The 25,124-nt window shown below is 39.8% G+C and overlaps 2 protein-coding genes across 7 annotated transcripts in view; one reads left to right on the top strand and one right to left on the bottom strand.

Moving 5' to 3' along the window:
* The window catches only part of LOC135799552 (uncharacterized), a 97,247-nt gene that overhangs the window by 29,758 nt on the left and 42,365 nt on the right, over positions 1-25,124 (bottom strand). For all 6 annotated transcript variants that reach the window (XR_010550022.1, XR_010550021.1, XR_010550020.1 and 3 more), the window contains exon 2: positions 3,903-4,117. Coding sequence is in view for 2 of the 6 variants with exons in the window: in XM_065312684.1 (XP_065168756.1) it covers positions 3,903-4,117 (215 nt within the window). In the remaining 4 variants the exon portion in view is untranslated. The remainder of the gene's footprint in view (positions 1-3,902; positions 4,118-25,124) is intronic.
* On the top strand, positions 21,333-24,536 carry Glys (glycogen [starch] synthase). The gene is made up of 9 exons (XM_065312678.1): positions 21,333-21,656; positions 21,817-21,973; positions 22,086-22,267; positions 22,357-22,548; positions 22,609-22,809; positions 22,876-23,138; positions 23,204-23,859; positions 23,915-24,126; positions 24,206-24,536. The coding sequence occupies exons 2-9, from the start codon at positions 21,832-21,834 to the stop codon at positions 24,434-24,436; spliced, it is 2,079 nt and encodes a 692-aa protein (XP_065168750.1). The 5' UTR covers positions 21,333-21,656; positions 21,817-21,831; the 3' UTR covers positions 24,437-24,536.

Consider the following 25,124-nt stretch of genomic DNA (forward strand, 5'->3'; position numbering starts at 1 on the left):
GAATAGGAGCGTTTAATGAGAACATCGACAGTTTTTTCTTTTCAATTTTACATCAAATGATCATCATTAATTCAACACAACATAAATTTATCAAAAAATTGTTTTTGATGTTTTATCTGAAGGGAAAACTATTAATTCTTTGGAAACAAAGCGCCAAGTGACACGACGTCAGCCACCAAACTTTCTGGTCTTATTTAACGTAATTAACTTCTCCAAAGTGTGCACACCGCGTAAGTTGGGAGCGAGTGTAACAAATCGAAACTGCAGATTAATAACCGCAGTCGAGCGGCACGACGACGCGCAAGAAACGCTGTTTTTACAAACTGCGCGCGCTGATATTGCAATCTATAGACGCACAATGAATCCCAAGAGAATAAGCTGGACTAAGATAACTACTTTAGGCAAGTAGCAGCCCCAGCTTGCACCGAAACAATAGCAAACTTTTCGACGGTTTCGTGTTTCCACTTGCAGTCGTGGTCATAAGCGCAAAAAATCCGCGTAACAAGGGTAAAAGTTCACTGCAAGTGATGCGCCCGCATACTTCCGGTTTTCCGGTACATTTAAACCAGGAACGCGCCAGCAGGTGAAATTAATTAAGCAAAAACGTAGAAAAAATCTGCAGAAACCTAGCAGATAAAAGAATTTCAAGTGGAAAATTTAAAAAATTTACAGAAAAAGTCGCGTTCTCAAAGGAAATAGATATCGCTGCTGCAGCACGAAACTTGATACATTAAACAGTCTAATTTGTCTCCCACGCCCGACTGATGCGCCGCCGGCGAAACACGAGATACTGATTAAAACGAATTAAAATCGTTAATTAAAACCCATGCAGAATTGCACCTTTCCGTCTTTGCTCTGCGCCTCAGCCTCAGCCTCTTCGAAGATTGCAAAACAAAATAAAACAAAACATTTAAATCAAGGTGTGTGCGCGGGTAAATAAGATTAATTTCGTTTTGATTTCTTTTAAAGCCTGATTAAGAGCCTCGAGAGAGTTGAAAGCTTTTTACAATCGTCTCGAAAGTTTTTTTTACATCAACAAAAACTTCACTAAAAAGATGCGCATCATTAAGTTTATAGAAAAAAGTAATACCACAATAAAACAGTCAGAAACATAAGCATATTTATTACTATACCCGGATTGGAAAAGTATGGGAAATGAAAGTGGAAAGTGTAGAAAATATCAGTTTCTACGATTGATTGATAGCGCGGAGTCAAGACTTGTTTTCGAATCCCATTTCCAGAAGCTAACATTCGTCACAAGATCACAAACAAGTCACAATGGTAAAAATATCGTATAAACGGCTTCCTGCTGCGATAACGTATAGATTTTGACTGTGATTGATTCGTATGTGGATGAAAAATATTTCATTTTATAAACCGCATAGAACTCGGCATACTCAACTAAATTACAGACTTTTATAATGTAATTTTGTTGTTGTACATCATAATCTATTCATCAAACATTTCGAAAAACGTGTCAAATCGAATTTTTGAATAAATATTTACCCTGAAAACAACTACTACTTGCAAAAGGTAAATATTGGTCCAAAAATTGAAATTGTTGATTGTTCACATACGGATTTTGTTTATTTTGATGTTTTTCCCATAGTTAAATAAAATAAATGAATATTACTAGAAGATGCCGCACTTTCCAACTACATTAATCATGAATTTCCAGTCAATATGAGACAAAACAAATCGTGAATATACATAAATGTGAAAATGATTGAATGTTATCCCTGCTCACGACTTGAGCTTGAGCACAGGCCGGCATATTATCAATAACACTCTCTGGCAAATTGCGCACGCTCGCTTAGAGATGGTCCAGAACTTTTCTATTTTTGGTTGTAAATCGCAGCCCATTTGTTTCGTCAATTTTCAATTTTACATCGCGCTCACACACAAAGCACTTCTTTACAAATTGCTCGCTAGATTTACTCGACTAACAGCTGCAATTTGTAAGTACACGCGGGCGCATTCTTGAATATTTAATACTCGACTGTCTTCTATGAACTTTATCTATCTTCTTTTATCGAATTACTTTTCTAGTGTGAATAGAAAAAACGTCGAGTGGTGCATGTGAAATTTCGATACACTTTTATAACTTTCCTTTCGATTCGGCCAATTTTACGATGTCGTTCGCCATTGTTTTCATTTTTCGCGTTCGTGTTTTATCTCCTGCGCCTTAAGTGAGAGTGCTGCAGGGCTACGGCTTCAGGTTAACGTAGTCGCATAAAAGTTGTTGTACCTTGACCCTGTCGGTTGCGGGGCTCACCAAATGGTGAAAATATACACATATACGCAGAGCGATATAAAATTTTTGTGTCCGTCATTTCCATTTCACATGCGTTTTTTGCAATGCTGTCAGGCATCAAACATCAAGAAAACCATGTGGATACATGGCGTCTACACTTTATTATTCCTTCATGTATTATTTCGCTTTTTGCTACTTTTCTAGCAAAATATAAGTTTTCTTGAGATAACAAACACGGTAAACAGGATGGAATAAACAAGCGCATATAAAAGTAGTGAATATTTTATCTTATTATGTATAAATAATAAATTATAATAGAATTACTTCTGAAATTTAATTTTTTACTTCGTTTTTAATTCCAACAATAAAGATATTTAAGCAATAAACACATAAACAATAAATTTACGATGTGCGCGGTTGTAAAACAGCGACTTAAAAAAATCATAAAATTATTATTCATTTTTTTCCGCTGCGTATAGTGTCGCAGTGCGAGTTTTTATTTCTACGTACTTTATGGTGAAGGCGCCGGGCTACTAGCTCACTGCGGTGCGTACCGGGTATTTTTATATAATCATACTCGTGTGGTCCTCGAGAGGGACACGACACCACAGTTAAGTGCAAAAATGTGACAAGTATGCGACAACAGGCCGTAAACGCAAAATAAACAAACGTGAATTTATATTTTGTTATTTATTCTAGCGATTGAATAAAAAAGCGTATTTTATAATTAGATAAAATTACATTTTTCTGTATTTGCTGGAAAATGATTATCGCGAATATTGTTTGTTGTGAGAAGTTTCCGAGAAATAATAAAATTAAAAAACGCGCAAACAAAATCCAACCACCCTGCAGCCACTCAGCACAAAAAGCGAACTGAAGCAAACCAAGCAAAGCAAAACCACAAACAAACAGTTGCCATTTGCTGCGTTATGTTCCATTTCATTCAGTTTCGAGTCGCCCCGAGAGTTCGGTTCAACCATTACGCCTCAGTGTCGGACGCATTGAAAGCGTCAACATTTCAACGTGTACTCGCATGTCATAGTGCTTTAACATCATAAGTATGCACATTCGCGCAAGCAAACAAACAAACATAATAAAAATTACAAACAAGCAAACGCAGTCGTAGAAAAATATTAAATATTCAGATAATACACAGTGTAATTGCACTTGCACGTCTGCAACGTAACGAGAAAAAGAGAATTAAAACCGGATGTAGAGAGAGCGTGCGCGTTAATACTCGCGATAATTTTTCTTAATGTAATTTAAAAACACATCTCCCAGCGTAGTGCTTCCCCCATTCAGATAATAGTTGTTATAATAACGTGTTATGTAACCAGACAAACTTGCCACAGAATAAGTAACAGAGAATTGTAAAGCCGGAAATGAGAGACTTTCGCAGAGTTTAAACTTTCCATTCATGTAGCTGCGTCGCACGCGCGCTTCCTACATGGAAGAAAAACGACAAGCTCTCGCAAGTTGTTATTCCGGAGCTGCTTTGTCTTCTACGCTTGTATTTGGATTGTAAAAGTCAAGAGAAGTTGTTCGCGGAATATAATGTGAACACGCCGACAAGAGGAGCAAAATATTAACTTTATCACCACAATATGATATTAATTATATCTTAAAATCTAAAAAAATTAATACTTACATCAACGTGAAGGCCAGGCAATGGGAAAACTCTTGTAGGTGGTGCTTCCTTCGGCACGTACCGATAGAACTCGTCCGAATTGCGATACCACTTGACCGAGTAAAGCGGTGCTTCCTCCAGGTCATAGTCGCATTGCAATGTGACGGAGTGGCCCACACGGACGGCTCGTGGCACGGTTAGGCGAAGATTTGTCAGGCTGCAGCTTCTGCAAATTTCTGAAATGAGAAAAAGAAATTTAGAAAATTTATAGAAATAGGGCTGAATTCAATCTAAGATTAACAGCCAAAGTCTTCTACGCATGGAATGAAACGAAAATTGCTGAATATTCGATGAGTGAAAGTATTACGTCGATGGCTATGATAGTAACGACGGTGCGAACGCTTACAGTAAAGTAAATCCTTCGAATCCATCCACTAAGCTTTCTCCGTTACGTGAAAAAATAACTTAATATACATAATGTTTTAAATTTTCATTTTATAAAAATTAAAATTCGTTAAAATTTTAATTTTTGAGTTTCAACTTATAAAAACTTAAATTTTTATATAAAAAATCTTGAATTTTGAATTTTTAAAATTTTTATTTAACACTCTGTATAAATGTGTGTATAGATGTAGATATCAAATCAAAAATTCGCGTCTGAAGGTGCAGGTAGTCTTCTTTTCTATTTTACTTCCCCTTGAGCGGAAAAAGTGTAGTGATGAATATCAACGCAAAGATTCACACTTTTCGACGAGTTCACATGTGTAAAGAGCGAGGCGGCAGCACAAGAGGACTCGAGCGGCCCTCCAACGCTTCTCGTCGATGTGATATCGCCGCGAATATAATCCGATTCGGCGCCGCATAGGTGACGCCCGAAGACGCGCACTGATATATCGACAAATCGGCTTTTCTCTCCTTTTGCCGGGCGCAAATAGCAATCGGCTCAGAAGCGGCACCGGCGTCACACGGCGATTGCTAAAATGAGTGATAGAAATCGGAGGAGCCGGCATTGAATCATAAAAAAGGGGTAATAGGGACGGTTTTGTTACAAAAATAACATAAATTTCCACTTTAACTTAAAATTCCAACAAACTTGGTACTTAGTCGGTAATAGGTAGAGAATAATATGTGGAAACATTTAAGCGTTACCCACACGGCAAAGTTTGCACAATTAACGCCAAAATTATAATAATAGCTTTAGTATTCCCGTCACAAACGCGGTGAACAAAGCCCTACCGCACGTAGAGATCCCGAGCAAGTCACATTCACACAGCAAACACCCGAAATCTGATATTTACTATTTGTGTAACAACATGTATATTCATACCATTGCAATGTTATAATGAAGATATGGCAAGTTAAAGCCTCAGTCAGCTGCTGGTACAAGACGTGAACGACCAAAGGGAGCGAAGGATACGCAGGCATATGCGCAGACAAATCCTGCATGCCAAGACAAGGATTCCAACGGTAGCAACATCGGATTCAGGATTGCATGTTTCGTCTCGTCTTGCTAATTCTAATAGAATCCGTAATTAATTTATGCCCGTTGAGTTTCGACTGTCGCACGAGGAATAACATAATGCGCACGACACACACATTAAACCGAAACTATTTGTTTGTATTGAATTATAGAATAATAATGCAAGATACACAAAAGGCAATTATGTGTGTGCAAATATAAATAAATTCACGTGCTCATCAGGAACGTATTCAAACAGACCGGTGAAGATTATAAAACCAATGTCGCTTTCGCGAAGCTAAATGAAGAAGACTTGGAAGCCACGAACGGAATTTAATAAATCCGCTCGCAAACGACATGAATTACCGCTTGTTCGATAACGCCGCCGCTGCCGCCGCCGCCGTTGCCTCTTGAGCACACAAATTTCAACTTCTTAAACTTTACAGGCGACACCACCATTCGAATTTGTGTCATTTGTGCGGCATTCAATCCCCCGGTGTAATAATCACATTGTCAGCGCCCCGGTTGTTTTAATTAAACTTTTATTAAATCGACGTTTCATCTTGGCGCACCACTCGTCGTTTAACATAATTTTACATAACTTCTTTAGCGCCGGCGCAAATATTTATACAATGTTTCCGAAAATAGAATTACAAGTATGAATAGTTTGGCGGCGAGTGCGCGAAATTTTCTCGGCGGTGCACACGCGCTTGAAAGAAAATAGTTTGGGAAATTATGGAAATTTCACCGGTGAGGGCCCTCAACTCTTGATTTAAATTTCAAATATACTTTAGGTAGCCTCGTTTCGGTTGAGGATGCAATTGTAGTTTACGAAAAATAAAATAAAATAAAATAAAATGCAGAATTTGTTTTTGTGATTTTGTGATTAATTTAACACTTGCAGGTTGACAAATGAAAGATTTACTTTTAACCGGGATGCAGATGAGTTACGAGAGTTAAGATTGTGTTCAGGTCCGCATTCGAAATATCGGAATGCAGAGCGAGAATTAACTGCGCGGGTGGGAGCGCGCGCTGGGAATGTCAACGCATCTGAAATGCAAATCGCATTCGCCCCGGCATTAATGTGTTTTCCCTCATTGTGTCGTCTGTCGCGGCGCAGCGTTCGCGTACTTCCTGTAATGATTAACAGCTACAACAGCAACGCCGGCGGCGGTGCGACGACATCAATAAAAACAAAAGCACTCGACGCAAAGAACTATTAAAAACCGATAAAACTAAACGCCTTCGACGATAAGCAAGAGGAATGCCTTTGGGAAACTTGAGCCGAATTGGGCGCCTTTTAATTCGACTTTAATTACGCGTCATTTGATTATTTCATCAAAGAAAAGGGCAGCTGTAATACGAATATAGCCGTAATAAGGGTCGGCCCATGGAATGCGAATGAAGTAAAAACAACTTTAATAATCTGCTTTTCCAAACAAATGCCACCGCCGCCCAAGGAGCGCGCGCGCAAGAACAACTTTATATGGGCCTAATCTAATAACGATACACAACGAAATAATAATATTGCAGAGTGCGGGCGTGCCGTCGATCCCTTCGTCTATTAGGGACGCAAAGAGGGTCGTTGAAAGGCACAACTTGACAATAACATCAACCAAATAATGAAAAGGGAAGAGCCGCCAGTGTTGGTGGCATATTTCGGTTAATTAAACTTTAAACTTAAATTACCTAAAAGCCTATGCATACTCGTACACGCTCATCACTTTTCTATTAGAATGTTTAACACAGAAAACTTTTTTTACAAAAAAAATTAAAATTAATTAATTACAAATTAATTGAATCAATTTAAAAGTTTTTCTTTAATTTCTTTGTTTGTTTAGTTTTTGCTGTTTGTTGGCTTTGTGTGCAATCGCAGCATTTTTGGTTATTTCGATTCCTTCCGATTTTCTTAACTTGCTCAAAGACCCGCATTGTCTCTTCTATTTATAGCTATTTCGCTGTTATTTCCTCTGTCGTCGCCGACACAAACAATACCTGCATCATGCCGGCGGATAAGCGCGTATTTTTCTCTCCGACTTCGAGCGGAAAATTGTATAAGCTTTATTTATAGTGAGCGGTGTGGTGTTTTGGTCTTGACTTGCGAGAATTTTTACAGCGTTCTAATGCGTTTTTTCTATTTCTACCTTTATAGCCTCTATTTTCCCTCGGTATCATGGCATGCAAAGTTACACTTTAGTACCTCTTAGTTAAAGCCGTGACTAAAGTGCCGTTTAGCACACTTGGTATTAAATATACTATTAAATTTAAAAAATAAATGCTTGTGGGTCAATTCTTGAATTTAAAAGGTTCTAATAATTCAATTTAAAAAATATGATTAGAAAACACTCCGTTTATTAATTTTATCCCAACCTATACCTCTGTTTAAAGTTATTATCATCTTGTAAAGTCGTCGGCATAAGACGACGGGCCGTCGTGTCGTAATCCGGTTAAACGCAGAAGAGAATTTGATGTCTTTTCAGAATCGCTCCTCACGCATAATAATAAGCCATTGTCCTTTTGTGTTTGTGCACGCGAGTACGTGCGCACCGCCCGCTTGTCTCTACTCCTCGAAGGAATTTCATTATATCATTGCCCATCAGCTTCTACCACCATCATCATTACGTCTCCGACAAAGTGGAAGGACGGAGCGAAGGGAAACACTCGCTCGTCCTTCGACGCTTTTGGGGACCGATGTCTTCTTGGATTACTTCCAGATGAATACAGAATTACGCCAACCGTATCGCTAATTATAGTGCGAATAAAATAAAACGGATTTATTTATGCACACATTATGTTTACTTAGTAATATAATGAACAATTTGCCAACAGATGTAGGCGTAGTGTGGTTACGTAAAATTTCTCCCTAGTTATGCGCCAAATGTTCCTGTCACATTGATGTTTATAAATAATGTATTTTATTAACAACGCACAAAGGCCCCGAAGGATTTTAATCGGTTAAACATCGTCGTTTGTAAACAAACTTCGTGTGCGCCCCGAGTAATTGAGAAATGTACAATACCATGACTAATAACATGAACAATTTGCTTACAAACAAGTAATTTTGTTCTTGGTGGCGTTCATGGCTGGAATTTTAAGCTTGAACAATCACATTCTTTCCCCACAAACAAACACAAAACATATCAACTGAAAATTGTATTTTTTTCGGGTCGTAATTAAAAAATAATCCAACTTTAGAATTTATTAACTTTTCAGCCTGCGAGTGGAGAATTTTACGGGTAAGTTAATTCAATTACGAGACACTTCTAGCCGCCAGTAGGTAACCCACTTAGCAGGAAGATGACGAGACGGAAACTGCATGACGACCAAACGTTAATTCACCGCGCGCCATGTTTGAGAACACATTCTGCATGGCTAAATGCAGCCGCCCAACTTTGCTCTAACCAACTATTCACTAGTTTGCTATAAATATGAAAGTGGATTACACACAATCAGAAATATCATGTAAGCAACCGCGGTAATTTGTGCCCTACAACACCCTGTATAATCTGGTAGGCTAGGAGAGTTTAGGAGTTGGCTGGCTGAAAGTGGATTAATTGAGTTGCTTGCAATGCTAATGTGTATACATACACAAACCCGTATATTCGCAATCCGGCAGCAAAATCGGATTATTTATTAAACGGACCGCAATATAAAGTAGGCTGAACCGTTCTCGAGAGTCCTAAGGCCAGACACAGAATTTAATCCACGATTTTTTCGTCAACTGGATATTTTTTTTCTGCTGGGCAAAGAGTTATTTAGTCGACGATCAATTAAACACTGCCATAATTCATTGTTAGACACAATATCAAAATAAAACATCCGTGCGCGCATTTATTTAATCGGGATTTATTTCCGCGGCGTGATGTGTTACATTTCGCAGGCAATTGGCGAAATTTTCCGCTGTGCATTACAAACATTTACAGAAATATATCTGTGTGTTCAAAGCGTATAGCTAAACATGTTCGCCAATTGACGATGCGTTTGCAAATACATTCATGATCAAACGCAAAGCACGAAAGTCGCAAGGGATAAAAATGATTTTTTTGTTGTTTGACGTTCACAGGTTTTATGCAACGGTCTGTAGGTGGAAAACAAACAACTAGAAAACGCAAAATTAAATCCGCCAAACACGTACTTCCAATTTATATTTTGTGCACACTGCAATTGCGGCAATATATCGTTCAATTTTCATCCAAGCACGTGTTTAACTCTCGGGAAAGATAAACCGTTGAACGCGCGTGGTGATTGGAAAGAGCTGAATTAATTGGAAATAATTTACTGCCCACTTGCATGAAAAATATTAATGAACATAAAATTCAACGCAATACAAATTATGTTTTTCACAGAATAAAAACTCTACAATGTAGACTTTAATTTAATGTGAACACGCTACTCTTTTGTAACAAGAAAACTTGTTTACTGGTAAACATACGTTCATAATAGGCAAATAAATGTTTAGTAAAGAGCCAATTTTATTGCGCACGCTGCCAACATTTTTTATGAAAAAAAAAATCACTTGAAAACAATGTTAGCACAATATTCGCCACGAAATAATTGCGAAACGCTGAAAATTCAAACCAAAATCACAAAATTCCAAACGAAATGCGCCAGTGACACGAAAATTTCCATCCGTATCATCATCATCATCACTATAATCGCACTGTGGTTAGTGGTCGGTGTTGTTATTTACGCAATTATAAAATCGCAACACGCACCCTGTAAATGTTTAAATGAAATGAACTCCAATCGCAAACCATAACATATAGATGCGTAGATGCTGCACGCCGACATTCCGAAACATAAATAATTGCAAATGAAGTCGATTTAATTCTAGGCCGAGCTATTCGCCGAATCGGAAAACTAAAATCACACACAAAGCGCGCGCCGCTTTCCGTGCGCTTTTCGGCGTGGTATCAGCTCTCGCAAAACGCAGACGATTAACGGCCCATCAATGTGCGTCGGTATAATTTCGATTGGAATGTTTTCGTGCGTGTACGGAACACCGTTGGGTAGGAGCGTAATCGATGCCGATTTCAATCAGCAATTTCCCAAAAATTAGTTTCGAGGCGATAATCAAAAATCGCGCCGGCCGACACGGAACACAATTAACTCGCACGCAGGTAGGTAATTTTAATTGAAATAGCTGCGAAAACAACAACTATCGAGACTTTGTAGATTGACAAAAATTGCATTCGGCGCGAATGCCGCGCAGTGTGTTGTATCAAGGGTGTAAAACAGCGCGCAATTTCATTTGAGCTTTTCCACCCACGGTAAACTCGTTCGAAGCGGGCGCGGGGTGGGCTTTACCGTAAGACCTCGAGTTCAAGCCCTGCATACAGAACGTCATATTATCGCCAAATAAATTCACCGAAATGCGTTGCCATGCTACTTTCAACTCAACTATCGCATAATACCGACACTTGCATCAGATCTACGTGTATTACTTTTATCTAAAGTTCAAGTTAGGTTAGGTTGTTGCATTATGACGTCACCGCTGTCATTCAATGTAATGCAAGTAATGTATACGCTAGAGATGCTTTTTTATACGTGGTGCTTTTTGAGATGATTTGTAACAACCCGGATGGAAAGAAAAACACGAAGAGAACGCCGAACAAACCGTGGAAACTAAATTACCCCATCGACGAGCGCGCGGGTTTAATGCCCAATGCCCACATACATCCGCCGCTTACCCGTTCCGAGACGGAATTCGCAAGCGGGCAAATAAAACCGACGTGGCGGCGTCCAATCAACGAACACACCGACTTCCGAACCAACAAAGATTTCCGCCTTTTTCTTCGATTGCATAGGTGCCTGCGAACAATTTATGGACGTATTTTTCCGATGACAACTTGTTGTTATTGTCCAAGTTTCAGCTGCGCGCCACAAACTGAAGAGGTTAATAAATTAAACCACAAAGAAACTCAAATAACCCCAGCACACACTGTATAAGTAACTGTTTTTAATATGTACGCTTGCATACGTTAGACTGTAGGAGACTGCGGAAACGAAATTTATGAATACTTATTGTCCTCAAGAGAATGGCAAAGAGGTCTCCGCCGTCGTCTATTCCTCGCGCACTAATTCGCACGTCTTAAAACTCCCCCGTGCCGCCGGTGTAACAATACCATTACCATATTAATATTTAAACAGCCATTTTACTTACAAACAATCTTTTCGCAGCGAAGGTCTTTGTGTGTACGAGGGGCCCGGTTCATTATAAACTTAAGCGTATTCACATCCTACGAAAAACAAAACTTTGAATCATTCGCCGCGCGTCGGAATAATCTACGAGCGAAAGTTTTACAATTTCCCTCGGCTGCTGGTACTGTTCTGTGCTTTTTGTCCAAAGTCGCACGGCGTACCGGACATTCTCGGAATATTTATCGCGTCATGCATGCTTATTACAAACGAAGACAAAGTATTGCATAACAAAGCCAGTGGGGAAGTTAATCAAATTAAATTCTTGTTTATGGAGTTAATTATAGTTGAAATTATTAGAATTTTAGATATTTCGTGCTAATTAAACATTCTGTGTGGCCTACAACTACTCCTGATAATTCTCCAGAGTTTCGATCCTTGGTAGTGACTTTGCGTATCAAAATCTGTCGTGTCTCGTGTCACTTTAGCATTCAATGACATAACTCGCGCTAATCTTTAAAGCAATTACGGCAGGTTAGTGCATGCGCGAGCGGCGTCGTGGGATTCCATTAGGAAAGTCGACGCAAACCGACATCGTCCCCCATCCATAAACCTTAAACCTCATCCTACGTCTCAAAACTCAGAATGCTTTGTACCCACGCGGAATATATGCCCTTTGCTCAGATTTAGCGTATTAATTGTACCAAAGCAACAATGTCGTATTAACTAGTCTCTCGATAAAGATGTTGGGCACCGCCGCAATATACTTTGTGAAAATTTCCAACAACACGCAAACAAACGTATGGAAGACTAAACTTTAAGTGTATGCTTTTTGGTTATAAACGTCGAAAGATAACACAAGTTTAATAGCTACATTTCCGACTACGCTGTGTAATAATAAAAGCAGTTTTATAATCCGAATCTTACATCTTTAATCTAACTACGTATAAATTTTAAAAGTTCGCAATAAACATAATCGGAGAATATCGGAGAGTTAATTCCAGTTGAATTTTTATATCATCGTAAAATTTCGTAATTTCAATTGATGTAATGTTTGATTATGGATACGCTTGGTAGATGAGCAGAATTCCACCCCCGCGTACATACCAGGATTGCGCGTATGACACATACTAGAGGAAAAGTGGAGCGTTTCAGGTATGTGCGGTATGTGCAAGATGTGCTCGCCGGCGTTTCCGATGTCATTGTAATTGTCAGCGTGGAGGACACTCATGACGGCTTCGTGCTCTCATATTCTCAACCAGGCTTCTATATCATGCATGACTACAGGTTGATCTAGTTAGTTAATGAACTATTTGCATATCAGCAAAAATAAAAATAAATGAAACGCATTATGAAATAGAAAATCGTTTCAAAACGATAAAAAGTGTTTTTGTGCAAACATGGTATGAATGTATTATAAACGAGAAGAAAATGCGTTTTAAATTGAATCTTCCGCATCCACAAAAAGTTTCTGTCCATGGAAATAATACTATTGTGGTTTTACCTTTGCAAAAGCTATTTTAAACATCAACAAAGCTCGTTTTTGTGATATTTGCGCAAAAAATCTGTAATTTCGTTTTGATATTCTTTAAAAGATAAAAATCATATATTTATGCATTTATTATTACTCTTTATAGTATAAATTAAATTGTGTTATCGATTTTAACATCAAGAAAAAATATTATGCGTTTTATTTATTTTTACGCAGACTTTACTTTTGTCATGATTAATGTCTAAGGCGGATTTATACGCCTAAGTTAATTTACAAACTCGTCAGTTCATCCAATCGTACATGATGTTATGAAGGTTAAACGATTTTTTTTCGTTCGCAGCTTTGACGATTATCCGTCTACCACCGCGACGCAAAAAAAGACTTAATTAATCACATAACTCAATTGCCCACACCCCCTGAGAATAAAGACAGAACTTTTCCGCCGACAGGACAACAACAAAACAAGAAAAAAGAAAGAAAAAAGAATTAAGTTTAATAATCTGTTTACTTTTTTTGGAATGCGCGCACGCATGCGTGTGTATTGTTTACTCTTCGTAAAGTCGCAACTAATCGCCGATACCTAATGACTCCGATGCGTCCGGCAATTAATTCATTTTATTGATTGTTTGCTTTTAGCAGCGAGCAGCGCGAAGCGATAAAACTTTTACTGTTTCGCTGTTATATGTTTTCTTCCTCAACTATGCTTTATGCCTTATTCAATGGCGTCGCTCATCGCGGAAAGCGATCATTTCTCTGTGTGTGCTAGGAGAAGTGAAGAGATAAAAATAGTTTTGACTCTCGGGCTTTAGTTTCAAACAACAGAGTTGCGACGATGGCAGCGTCGACATCGACTGGAGGCGGCAACCGGCCAACACAATACGGTCATTCGATTAGGAAGTGGAAAGTTTGTTGTTCGATTTATTGTGTACTGGCACTTACTGAATGCGCGCTGCGCTGCTGGTGCTGCCAACGATGGAACTATTACTAAGTGCCCCGAAATGCATAGCGCGAGTGAAGTAATGCAAAGTAAAGTAGTTCGATATTAGTAGATAACTTCACAAAGTCGGCAAAGGAGGATATCGCATTCCCATTTATTTTCAATATCAGAAAACTGCTTTGTAGCAAAAATAACATTTCCATTTTTATGTTCTCTACGTTTTCAAAAAACGCAAATTTTTTTTGCTTTTAATTGCATTGGAATGGCATGGTACTCAACTCAATTTGAACAATAATCGAAAAATTGAAATTTTATGCTTCAATTTTGGTCCGAATCAAACCGAAATTGCGTGCTGAATATTTTTTATTGTTTACGAACATAAAACAGCGCATTATGTGCTTATACTGATTGATTTCACTACGAAAACAAGTATAAGAATTTTATCAGACGTAATTTATTAAACCCGGATAAGTTGTGTAGTAAAAAGAAAGTTTTAAAAGGTCAATAAGTTAGTTTAACATATTAAAACATAGTTAGCAAAGCGTGGGCGCGTTGAAAACGAAAACTTGGCCAAGAATTCTCATTAAACTAGCCCCGACATGACTAATTGTTAATCTACCAACTATAGTAAAGTTTACAAGTAAGTACACTGCCATCTACAGTGTGATTCATAAACTAAATGGTCGTTTAATGTTTTTTCGTTTTTTAAAGAGAAAAAAAAAAAAAGCACATAAATACGTCGACGGTAAAGCTTAAAGAAGCTGAATGCGTGCGTATTCTGCGAATTTTCAAATTCCACCCCTTACATTGAGCGCCGGCGGTCTTTAAAACTCAATCAACATTCGATTTAAATCTGTTTTCCGTGTTCCGCTCGCGCGCAGTTTAAAATATTCCCTCAACGAAAGCAACTTTTCACTCACGTTAAGTAAATGTATCGGAAGAGTGCACTGTGCCGCCGCTGAGCGCTGTTTCTGGCATCGCTGGAGATTAAATAGTTTCACTTTATTGATTGCATCGACTGTGCGCTCGTTTCTTACTCAAATTTTTTGAAACATTTCCGGGAATGCGTTTGAGTAATTCATCCATTCCAATTGCCAACACTCGGTCTATCCGCCGCCGCCGCCGCTCGCATTCATCGCGCCGAAAAAGAACGCGAGCGTGGTGCGCATTACATCAATCAGTGTAAAACATGACTCTTGAGTTTTGTTGTCGAGGCGAACGTCGAAAGCAACAAACTCCATTCGATCGCATCACTAGAGCTGGAGCGTAAGTTTCCCGCCGCCGTTGTGATCTCGTATCTTGCAATCTTGCCGCCGCCCCCGGGCGAAACGAATGGCATTCGGGCGAGCGACCTCGCGAGAAAGAAATTAAACACCTCTTTGTGTAGTGAAAACCGTTTGACCGAAGAAGAAGAAATTTATCAACTTTTTCCGATAGTAAATCACGCGCGGCCGTACGAGTTTGGACAATCTACAAATTGAGTTGAACCGACTCCACATTAATTTATTTGAAAAGTTCGCTTAAAAATAAACCAACAGGTGTAAGAGAACAGCGAGATAACTAGTTTTAAGAGTGTCGTAAAAACGCACACGATAAATATGTCATCAGTGCTTTACAAAATCCTTTTTAAACGCAAACTAAGTAGCAACTGAAGAAATAAATTAAAATCGACTCATTGCTAGACAGTTAGTGAAGAGCTAAGCAAATTTACACGATAAATTTAATCTCTTGAATTGCCGAGTCAAGAACATTTATTCTACACCCACTTGACTAAAATTTACAAAGCTTAACTATAGGCAACCAATTGTACCGACCAATGTTAGACTAATGAGGGTTTTCTGTACATTTGGCTGCCTATAGTTGAAATATTTGTAGATATCTGTAAAATTTGTATCCACCCGATTGATCGTATGGAAATGCATTTTCCTACGGGTCTATTTTCACAATGCTCACGTGGGCATTTCCCTCGGTTCCCATTTCGAATCGCGTACCCTCGAAACTCAAGCAAAAACACGTGCGCACAGGAAAAGAGAGGAAACTGCTAAATAATGCAGACTGGTTTGTGCTTTTCTGCTGACTACACGCGCCCCCTGCATGCATGGCCCGTCTGCCAATTTGAATAATGACTATGTGAACAAATTGTTGCCGAAATGTTGAAGCTCGATATTAACTTGAAGCTCATATATCATCAACAAACACTTTTCTATACACTGTTTTTCTTTCATCATCAAATCATCAACGCTTTGTGAGTTTTTTACAAAAAGTTGACTGCAAGTGAATTCAATTCGTCTTCAATTTATAACTTTGTAATGTCCTTAAAAGCGTTCTTTGAGCAATCATTAACCGCTTGGCGAGTTAATGTGCGGCCACTCGGAATTGTTTTTTCCGCTTCCTTGTCGTTCGTTTTACGACATGTGATTTTATGATTGTGAAGGAACGAAAGAAAGAAATGCCTTTTTTATACGCACTTACACTTATTTGAACCCTTTGTGCACAAAGTGTTGCATAACTAAACAATCAACGCGTTCAAAAGAAATAAATCCCGCTTTTTATCAACAATATTCTATTCTGATTCCAGGAAATATGTGTTTTCAATTTCTGAAGTGTTCTAACGCCATGTTTACTTAATACCCTCAACCTAAGCCCTTTTTATGTCACCTGCCGTGAAACACTTGGTAGCAACCCGGGGGTGTCTCGATGCGGTCGCTGTAAAAGTTGGAATGCGAGTTTAAGTAGTTCTCGGTGTGGAAACTGGCTGTAAATGTTTATTGCCGCCCTTAAAATTTTAATACATTTTTCATCGCCCCGAAACGCGCCGCGCGCGCTGTCGTCGCCTGCGTGCGCGCGCGCACACATTTCTAATTACCCTTTGAGCGCGTTAAATAATCATTGCTGCTGGTGGCGCTCGCAACACTTAAACAAACATCCCTTTTCTCACGCAACTTTGCCCGATGCTAATCTCGAACACGTCGGTTAACGAGACAACGAAACAATACACACCCACACACATACCGCACAGTAAACAGAGGATACATTTGCGTTTACATTTACAAAATTGACTGCGACCTAGGTAATAACTTCACTTTGCACATTGTTTGCAAACATAAACAAACATCATTTCAGCTAGGTAATAATAATTTCATCGTATTGATGCTCATCAAATTGTTAATATTGATATGGACTTATGATTTGGTGCAGAAAAATTAACCTTGGCCTAGATTCAGAGATACGCAATCGCGTTCGTCGTTCGTATTACGGTTAATTGTCGTCGGTGGTCGTAATTGCATGCGAAGTATATTAGAGTGGAGGAGAGCGTGCGGAGAAAATGCGGCTCCTGGCGCGAGATCAGCAGTTTCTCGACCGCTGAGCGCAACTAAGGGTCTTCCTTCCTCGGGAGCGCCTCCGAGAGGTTACATTAAGAAGCAATTAGGTACAATGGATTACGTGCGAGTGCGGCAACAGGGAGTGCAGTAAATCTCAGCCTCAAAATGACAAAATCAATGTTTTACTATAAATTTGCAATAAAATAATTTTAAACACCCTGTAAATATTAAGTGATATTTACCAATTAAAGCAATGCACCACATCTACTTCAATGCTACTCAAAATAAATTAAACAACACGTTTATTACATTTGCCGATACACAGTCGCTAATAACGTGCAACGTGAACGGAAAACTTCCTCGCAGTCGAGGTAAACTTTGGAGTTTCATTAAAAGCGATATCAATTAGTGTTGGTGGAGACGGTTCTTTTCGCACGACGTAACTCGCCGCCCCCGTGAAGCAAGTGCCGTGTCTTGGTAGTGCTAATGCACTCTCAACATTTTCAATGCTTCGCAATAAAAAATAAAAACAATTTCCAAGCAAGCAATTAAAAAGCTTTCATTTTACGTCTATAATTGACCGAAACATAAACAGAAAAATAATCGGAATTAATTAGCGCGGTGTTAATGAATGTTAATGAGAGCATTTTTTCGTTGATTTTTCGGAAATTAAAAGTTTGCGTTTGACGTGAAAGCGACGTATCAATTTCGATACAGTCAAGATGAAAGTACGCTCCTTGCGCAAAGAGAGTGCGATTATCCAATGAATTATTAATGGCTTCTTATAATCAATTAAAAAGCCATCAGCGCCAACACCACACATAGCGTGGTCTTAATCTGGGCGCTATATAAGAGAATTATTTATCGGTTTTGCCGTTTTGCGCTTTTACGCGCGCGCCGTAATCGAGGAAAACTTGTTGGATGTGTAAAACCTTTCCGAAGCGGTTCAAAGAAAACGTGCGAGGGTGCACTGATAGGCCATGGATTAACATGTCAAGATATAGCCAAACCCTTTTATTTTCATATTTCATCTCGACCAGATTTTAATTTAAAAAGAGGTGTTTTTTTCGTGGGAGAAGAAAAATAATACTGGAATTATTTTTGTTATTTATTGTACGTGTGAAATCTATTCCCTCGACTCGGTGGATTCTTGTGTGTAAACAAGAGACAGGCTTTATGAGAACGTGAGCTGCGTGACTGACACACGTTGGGTTTAATCCGAAAATAATCGATGGCGGCCCGAAAACGTGTTATATTATTTTGCATCGTGTCGTGAAGAATATACAAAGTGTTAAAAAAATATTTCAACACAAAACATAAATATTTATAAATTAAAAATGAAAAAATTAAATTTTTGACTTAATTAATACATTATCTATTAAATAATGCAATATAATGAAACACTTGACCTCTTAAGGGACTAAAGAAACATCCAGTATCGACTATATTGGGTTTACAAGCTCAGCATCGTAGCTGTCATCGGCTTGTTAAACGTTTCGCGTGTAAGCGCGCGCGACATCCCCGCCGAGGTGTGATAAACTCGACAACATTTCGCTAACCAAACTACGACGACGCAAGAGATGCTTTTCTATAATGCGCGGCCGAGGGCGTGATGGTGATCGACTGCGATGGTGACGGAATAACTAAAGTATAAACCCAGGGCTACAGGGCTACAGCAAAATGAATGTCGACTCAGTGAGAGACAATATGTAAGGTTTTGGTGATGACGGCGCTGCTGCCCCCACACCCCGCCAAAGTCTGAATATTCATGAGTTTCTTGCCGACGCGCGTCTCCGCGGAGCACATGCCTCACGATGTCGTGATGGTCGGGGACCTAATGGAAGCCGAACTGTGGCAAGCCCCGAAGACTTACATTACTTACAAGAATAAGATCGCGTGGGTATACTCCTCGCGCGCACGTCTGTGACAGCGCTAGTTATAGATTCGCAGACACCCAGCCCACTGGTCCGCGTATTCCCCAAAGACGTCGAAGATTATGTTCATTTATATTAAGCAACGTCGCGCGCTACGCTCGCCGTGAGAGGGCAGATCAATCAGACATCTAATGAGACTTAAATTTCCTTCTCGTGGGCGTGGCTCCGCATGAGTTGATGAATGGTTAGGGTTGTGCCTGTGCAGCTTCAAGGCATTTCGCATGTCGTTTAGGAGTTTATACCAGGGCTCTGGCTATGTCTATGATATAATAACCGATTGCGGCTGATGACGGTTATTTATAAGTGGGATGCGCGTTGCGGGTTGCGTATTATGTACGCGGAAGGCGCATAAATTGAGTTGCAAATGTGGCCCATGTCAAACCGGCAGATGGATACCATTCCCACTCATCGAAATGAAAATTGTTTACTGGCGGTGCTTTATCATCGTCATACAACAACGTTGCAGACAACAAATTACTTTCGAACATATTTTTTCTACTAAATTGTAATAAATAGGAGTTTATTATGCTGAAATCTACGACCTTCGAAATATCCAGAGACTCCTTACTATTTATTCTCAGACTTGTAGAGTTATGTTGCTCGGGCACGGAAAAACTTTTCGAGTAAAATTTACAAACTAGCGATTCTTTAAAGCCAACGGCGCCAACCAACGCCAACGCCTCCTAGGAATTGGATTTATTGCTTGCCCGAATGTGCAATACTAACTATTATAGTCTATATCCAGCACATTTTCTTCGAACTGGTTAGAAACGTTAGAAACCCAAGACATCGTTTCATTTCGCGAATTGCAAATTGCATTGCAGTCGCTTTGGATTCTAAATAAACTCAAGTACTTTGTTATTTGTTAGTGTAACGAGACAAGATCTCAGCACATAAATAAAAATATTACAAGAAGATTTGCTATTACGCTACTGTTCGCAAATATTGTTCTTCATAACAGTTTAATAAATAAAATACTTGAGTGTATGAGTATTTTTTGCTTATAAAACCAAATTTAATAACCACTCGACGCTCGCCGCCAAACAAAAGAACTAAGCGCGCGCGCAGGAATGAATTTGCTTTTTGGGACTTTCGAATTTTAATTAAAATCGCCTGGGAGCACAAGGTTTACACCTCTGCGACAAGGCGTCTGTGAACTAATTGGTGTAGCTAAATGTTTGCTCCCCGATGCCTCCGGCGCGACCTTCGCGTAAAAATGTCGCCAATTTGTTTCACAGCGCAGAGTACTTGCGTCCCGTGACGAGAGGAAAAGCTGAAAGCTGCGTATTCTTATTTGCGCCGAGACACAGCGGCTTAATGACATTTAGACACCATTAGCAAACACAAAAGGTGTTTATCACTTAAAGAGGGCGAAAGCAAAATTTCACGAAGGTCAAAGAAACACTCGAAATATAATCACATAAAAGCAGCAGCGGAAAACTTTTGAGTGATTTATTAAACTAATTAATTGAAAATTACTAATTGGACATGTGTACGACTAAAATATAATTAATTATATTGCTAGCAGGGGAATTAATAGCCTTTGTATCTAAACTACTGATGTAATAATACTCTAGCCTCGAGTTTACTAGCGCAGTATGAAGAGAACTTCAAACGGAAATCGCAGAAGCTAGGGATGTCCGTGTCCGGGTCGCCAGGACTGTCCCTGCCTAGGGAACTGTCCCGACTTTTGATCGCAGACAGGAAAACCTATGATAAACAACTTGTCTTACAAAATTCTCGGATTTACAACATAAGGAAGTCAAAAATAAAAAAATTTGCAATTAAAATTTTTGTATTTTAAGCGCTGTTTTGTTTGGTTTTCTAAACTTGATGTCAAATGTCAAATGATTACGCAAGGACAATATTTCAGTCGCAATAATATCTCCGCGTGTGTTTAAAAATAACTACGCACCATTTTACAACTGTATAAGTGTTTTATTGCGTCTGCTATCTGAGATGCTCGAGTTGTAGCTCTAGTATTAGCGCATCATCGATGTGGTTGAACCCGATTAGGCATTTGACCGTTTACGAAGGTGACCTTCACAAAGTTCTAAATCAACCTTGTGGCGTCACGCGTCCAATGGCAGCGTGCGTATATACGGCACATGTTCAAACGGCTCCTACTGAGCAGGCGCAAGTTGCTTAGCATACTCACTCGGTTCGTAGATCTCGGTTCCCCGCACTGGCGCACTACACGAGCGTCTCTTTCAACCCGTCCCGCGAACCGAACGTTCAATATCGCGACGCCCGCGACTCCAAATACCGGTGCACCGCGTGCCGTGTCGTAGGTCAACTACTTTTAGCCATCAATACAAAACAGAAACGCGAAACGCGTACTTCACGAGTCGTTGCACTGCACATCCGATGGCATTGTTTTTAATGTGTTAGCGATATTATTATTTAATTGATTGTTTTAATTCGTGCCGAATTGCGGTGTGAAAACGCGTGTGTGCTCTCGCCCGGCGCGGTTGATTACTACTACGATAGAGGTATGTGTTGCAGCGCTGCGTGTGTGTTTCTACCTGAAATAGATTTCGGTGCAAAAATCGTAAACAACTCGCGGCGTATGCGCACGCGGCGCGTGTAAAAATGAGATAAGAGTCCACGATACTGCGTTGTGTGCGATGTTTATTCGATTTTGTTTTGCAGCGCCGCAGTAACGCAATGTCGAAAGAAAAACCATCGAGCCGGCGATTTTATCGCGCGGAATCCAGTACAAATCTGATGGCGTATCTGGACCGCGGTATGACGGCCGAGGAAGAAAACCGGTGGACTTTTGAAGTCGCCTGGGAGGCAGCTAATAAAGGTACAAATTATTCGCAGACCAGTTTATAAATGCATATTTAAAATTAAAAAAAAAAACATGAAACCTTGATTAATATTCAAGTTTTAAAAAAATGACACGCATATTTTTCTAGTTGGTGGAATTTACACGGTAATCCGATCGAAAGCATATGTTTCGACGGAAGAAATGGGCGACCAATATTGTTTAATAGGTCCTTATAAAGAACACTGCGCTAGGACTGAAGTTGAAGAAGGACCTCTCGGAAGTCAAGCGTTAAATGATGCTGTAGCCGCAATGCGCAATAAAGGATTTAAAGTGAGGATAATCTACGTTTTAATTTTTTAATCCTCAAGGTTGAATTATAGTCCAAAACCATGTAAATAACTTTAAATGTTATGCTCTAGGTGGTAACAGGTAGATGGCTAGTCGACGGTAACCCACAAATTATCCTGATGGACGTGGGCACAGCCGCGTGGAAATTGGATGAGTTCAAAAGCGAGCTCTGGGATAAATGTGCACTGGGCGTGCCACATTTGGACATCGAAGCGAACGATGCCATTATTTTGGGCAACATGGTTGCTGATTTCCTAGCCGAAGTATGTTTTATGCAAATTTGTATATTTAAACAAATTTTTTACTAAAATTCTGATGTTTAGTTTCATGAATCGGCGAAAAATCAAGGCGAAGGCATGCCACCGCATATCTGCGCGCATTTTCACGAATGGCAGGCGGGTGTTGGTTTGATCATCTGTCGCACGCGGCATCTTAACATCGCCACTGTCTTCACCACTCACGCTACCCTTCTTGGAAGGTATTTGTGTGCGGGCAATACTGATTTTTATAATAACTTAGACAAGGTAGTTAGTTTTTAGACCAAAAATCATTTGATTATTAAATATGAAAAAAATTGTTTTGTGATTTAGTTTAATGTAGATGAGGAAGCCGGAAAAAGACAAATCTACCATCGATATTGCATAGAACGAGCCGCTACGCACTTATCACACACATTCACTACAGTTTCGGATATCACCGGTTACGAGGCCGAGCATTTGCTGAAACGCAAAGCGGACGTCATCACGCCGAACGGATTAAATGTGAAAAAATTCTCCGCACTTCATGAATTCCAAAATTTACACGCCATATCCAAGGAGAAGATCAACGAGTTTGTCAGGGGACATTTTTACGGGTAAGATAAACATTACCATTAAATTCTTCAACCCCAAACCATAAAACTTAAATATTTTTCAATAGACATTATGATTTCGATTTGGATAAAACCCTGTACTTCTTCATCGCTGGCCGATATGAATTCGGCAACAAAGGTGCTGATATTTTCATTGAATCGCTGGCTCGATTAAACCACCTTCTGAAGAAGCACAAAAGTGACGTCACTGTAGTAGCATTCCTAATTTTTCCTGCCAAGACCAACAACTTTAACGTAGAATCATTGCGTGGACACGCAGTTACTAAATCCCTTCGGGAGACTATCAATGATATACAGCAGAAGATTGGCAAACGCATGTATGAGATATGCCTTAGTGGCCGTATGCCAGATCCAGTTGAACTCATGGAGAAAGAAGAATTAGTTCGTTTGAAACGTTGCATTTATTCATTGGGACGCAATGGTCTTCCACCAGTTACAACCCATAACATTGTAGATGATTGGAATGACCCTGTATTGTCTTCAGTACGAAGATGCAACCTGTTTAACACAACCAATGATCGCGTTAAAATAATCTTCCACCCAGAGTTCCTTAGCTCCACTAATCCACTCTTTGGATTAGACTACGAGGAGTTTGTACGTGGATGCCATCTAGGTGTATTCCCAAGTTACTATGAACCATGGGGATACACACCCGCCGAATGTACAGTCATGGGTATCCCAAGCATCACAACCAATCTATCAGGTAACATCGAAGTTCCCCATCAAACTATGAACACAATTCATTGAACTTTCTGTAGGCTTTGGTTGCTTCATGCAAGAACACATCGCGGATCCAATGTCGTACGGTATATACATTGTGGATAGACGCTTCATCTCATTGGACGACAGCATCAATCAGTTGGCGTCATTCATGCACGACTTTAGCAAACTGACCCGTAGACAGCGCATCATTCAGCGTAATCGTACCGAGCGCCTGAGCGACATGCTCGATTGGAGAAACCTCGGCGTGGTATGTATAAGCCTCGTTTATCGATCATGTGCATCTCGCATTTCCGCGCGGAATGTTTACGCCGCACTATTGTTTACAGTATTACCGACAAGCGCGCACAAAAGCGCTGCACGTCGTTTTCCCCGAGCTGGAGCGTGAACTGGAACAGGGGATCGGATCGTTCAGTTATCCGCGTCCGATTTCGGAACCGCCCAGTCCCACATCCAGCAAGCACACCACTCCAGCAACTTCGGTGCATGGTAGTGATGATGAGGATGATGACTCAGTGGATGAGGAACGTGAACTTGCCGAACTGCGCAATCGCAATTGATTCTATTAGCCTACTCAATCACATATTCACCTGCTGCCATACTCGGGAATTCTTCCGGTGCTATATTACTTTTAAATATAGTCGAGATAATACAACACAACACTTTTGTTTTGTTTACACCCACAATCCCTCATTCCATTCAGGGTTTATTTTTGTTTTTTGTACGCTTGAATTCTTTATAAAATGTTTTACCGTCGCTCTAGTGCAGTGATTACGCATAAAACCCACAAAGAAATATAAACATGCAAAGAGGAAGAGATCCTTTAATTTAGCTGAAATTTACTTACGTTTCTTCTCTCTGTGTGCGCCCTTGGGCGCAGAGTAACATTTAGGTTCTGGCGCCAAAAAACGATGCGTGCGAAAGGAGAGAACCCCTCTACCCCGCCCAATTGAAACGCGAGGCACAGGCGCACACAAAGGAAGTCTTCAAAAGTCTTTCGCTTTGCATTTCTTTTTTTGTTTTATTTAGCTCCGCACCCTCAAAAGCGTGTGCCGTTGGCGTGCGATGGTAAATATCAGGGCGCAAGGAAAATAAAAACATAAATACAATGACTCCCTCATACCCGCGCGCGTGTGGTGCAAAAAAGCGAGAAAAGTTCTGCTTCTTTTTTTATTTCGACTTTAATCCATCCGCAAATTAAATTTTGCCTCGTGCGGGCTTCGTCTTAGTGCGGCGCACGGGGTTGCT

Source organism: Atheta coriaria, unplaced genomic scaffold (genome assembly GCF_025399875.1).
Source record: "Atheta coriaria isolate IRGN ID8LTWV9N9 unplaced genomic scaffold, Caltech_Dcor_3.1 hic_scaffold_9_pilon, whole genome shotgun sequence".
NCBI lineage: Eukaryota > Metazoa > Arthropoda > Insecta > Coleoptera > Staphylinidae > Dalotia > Dalotia coriaria.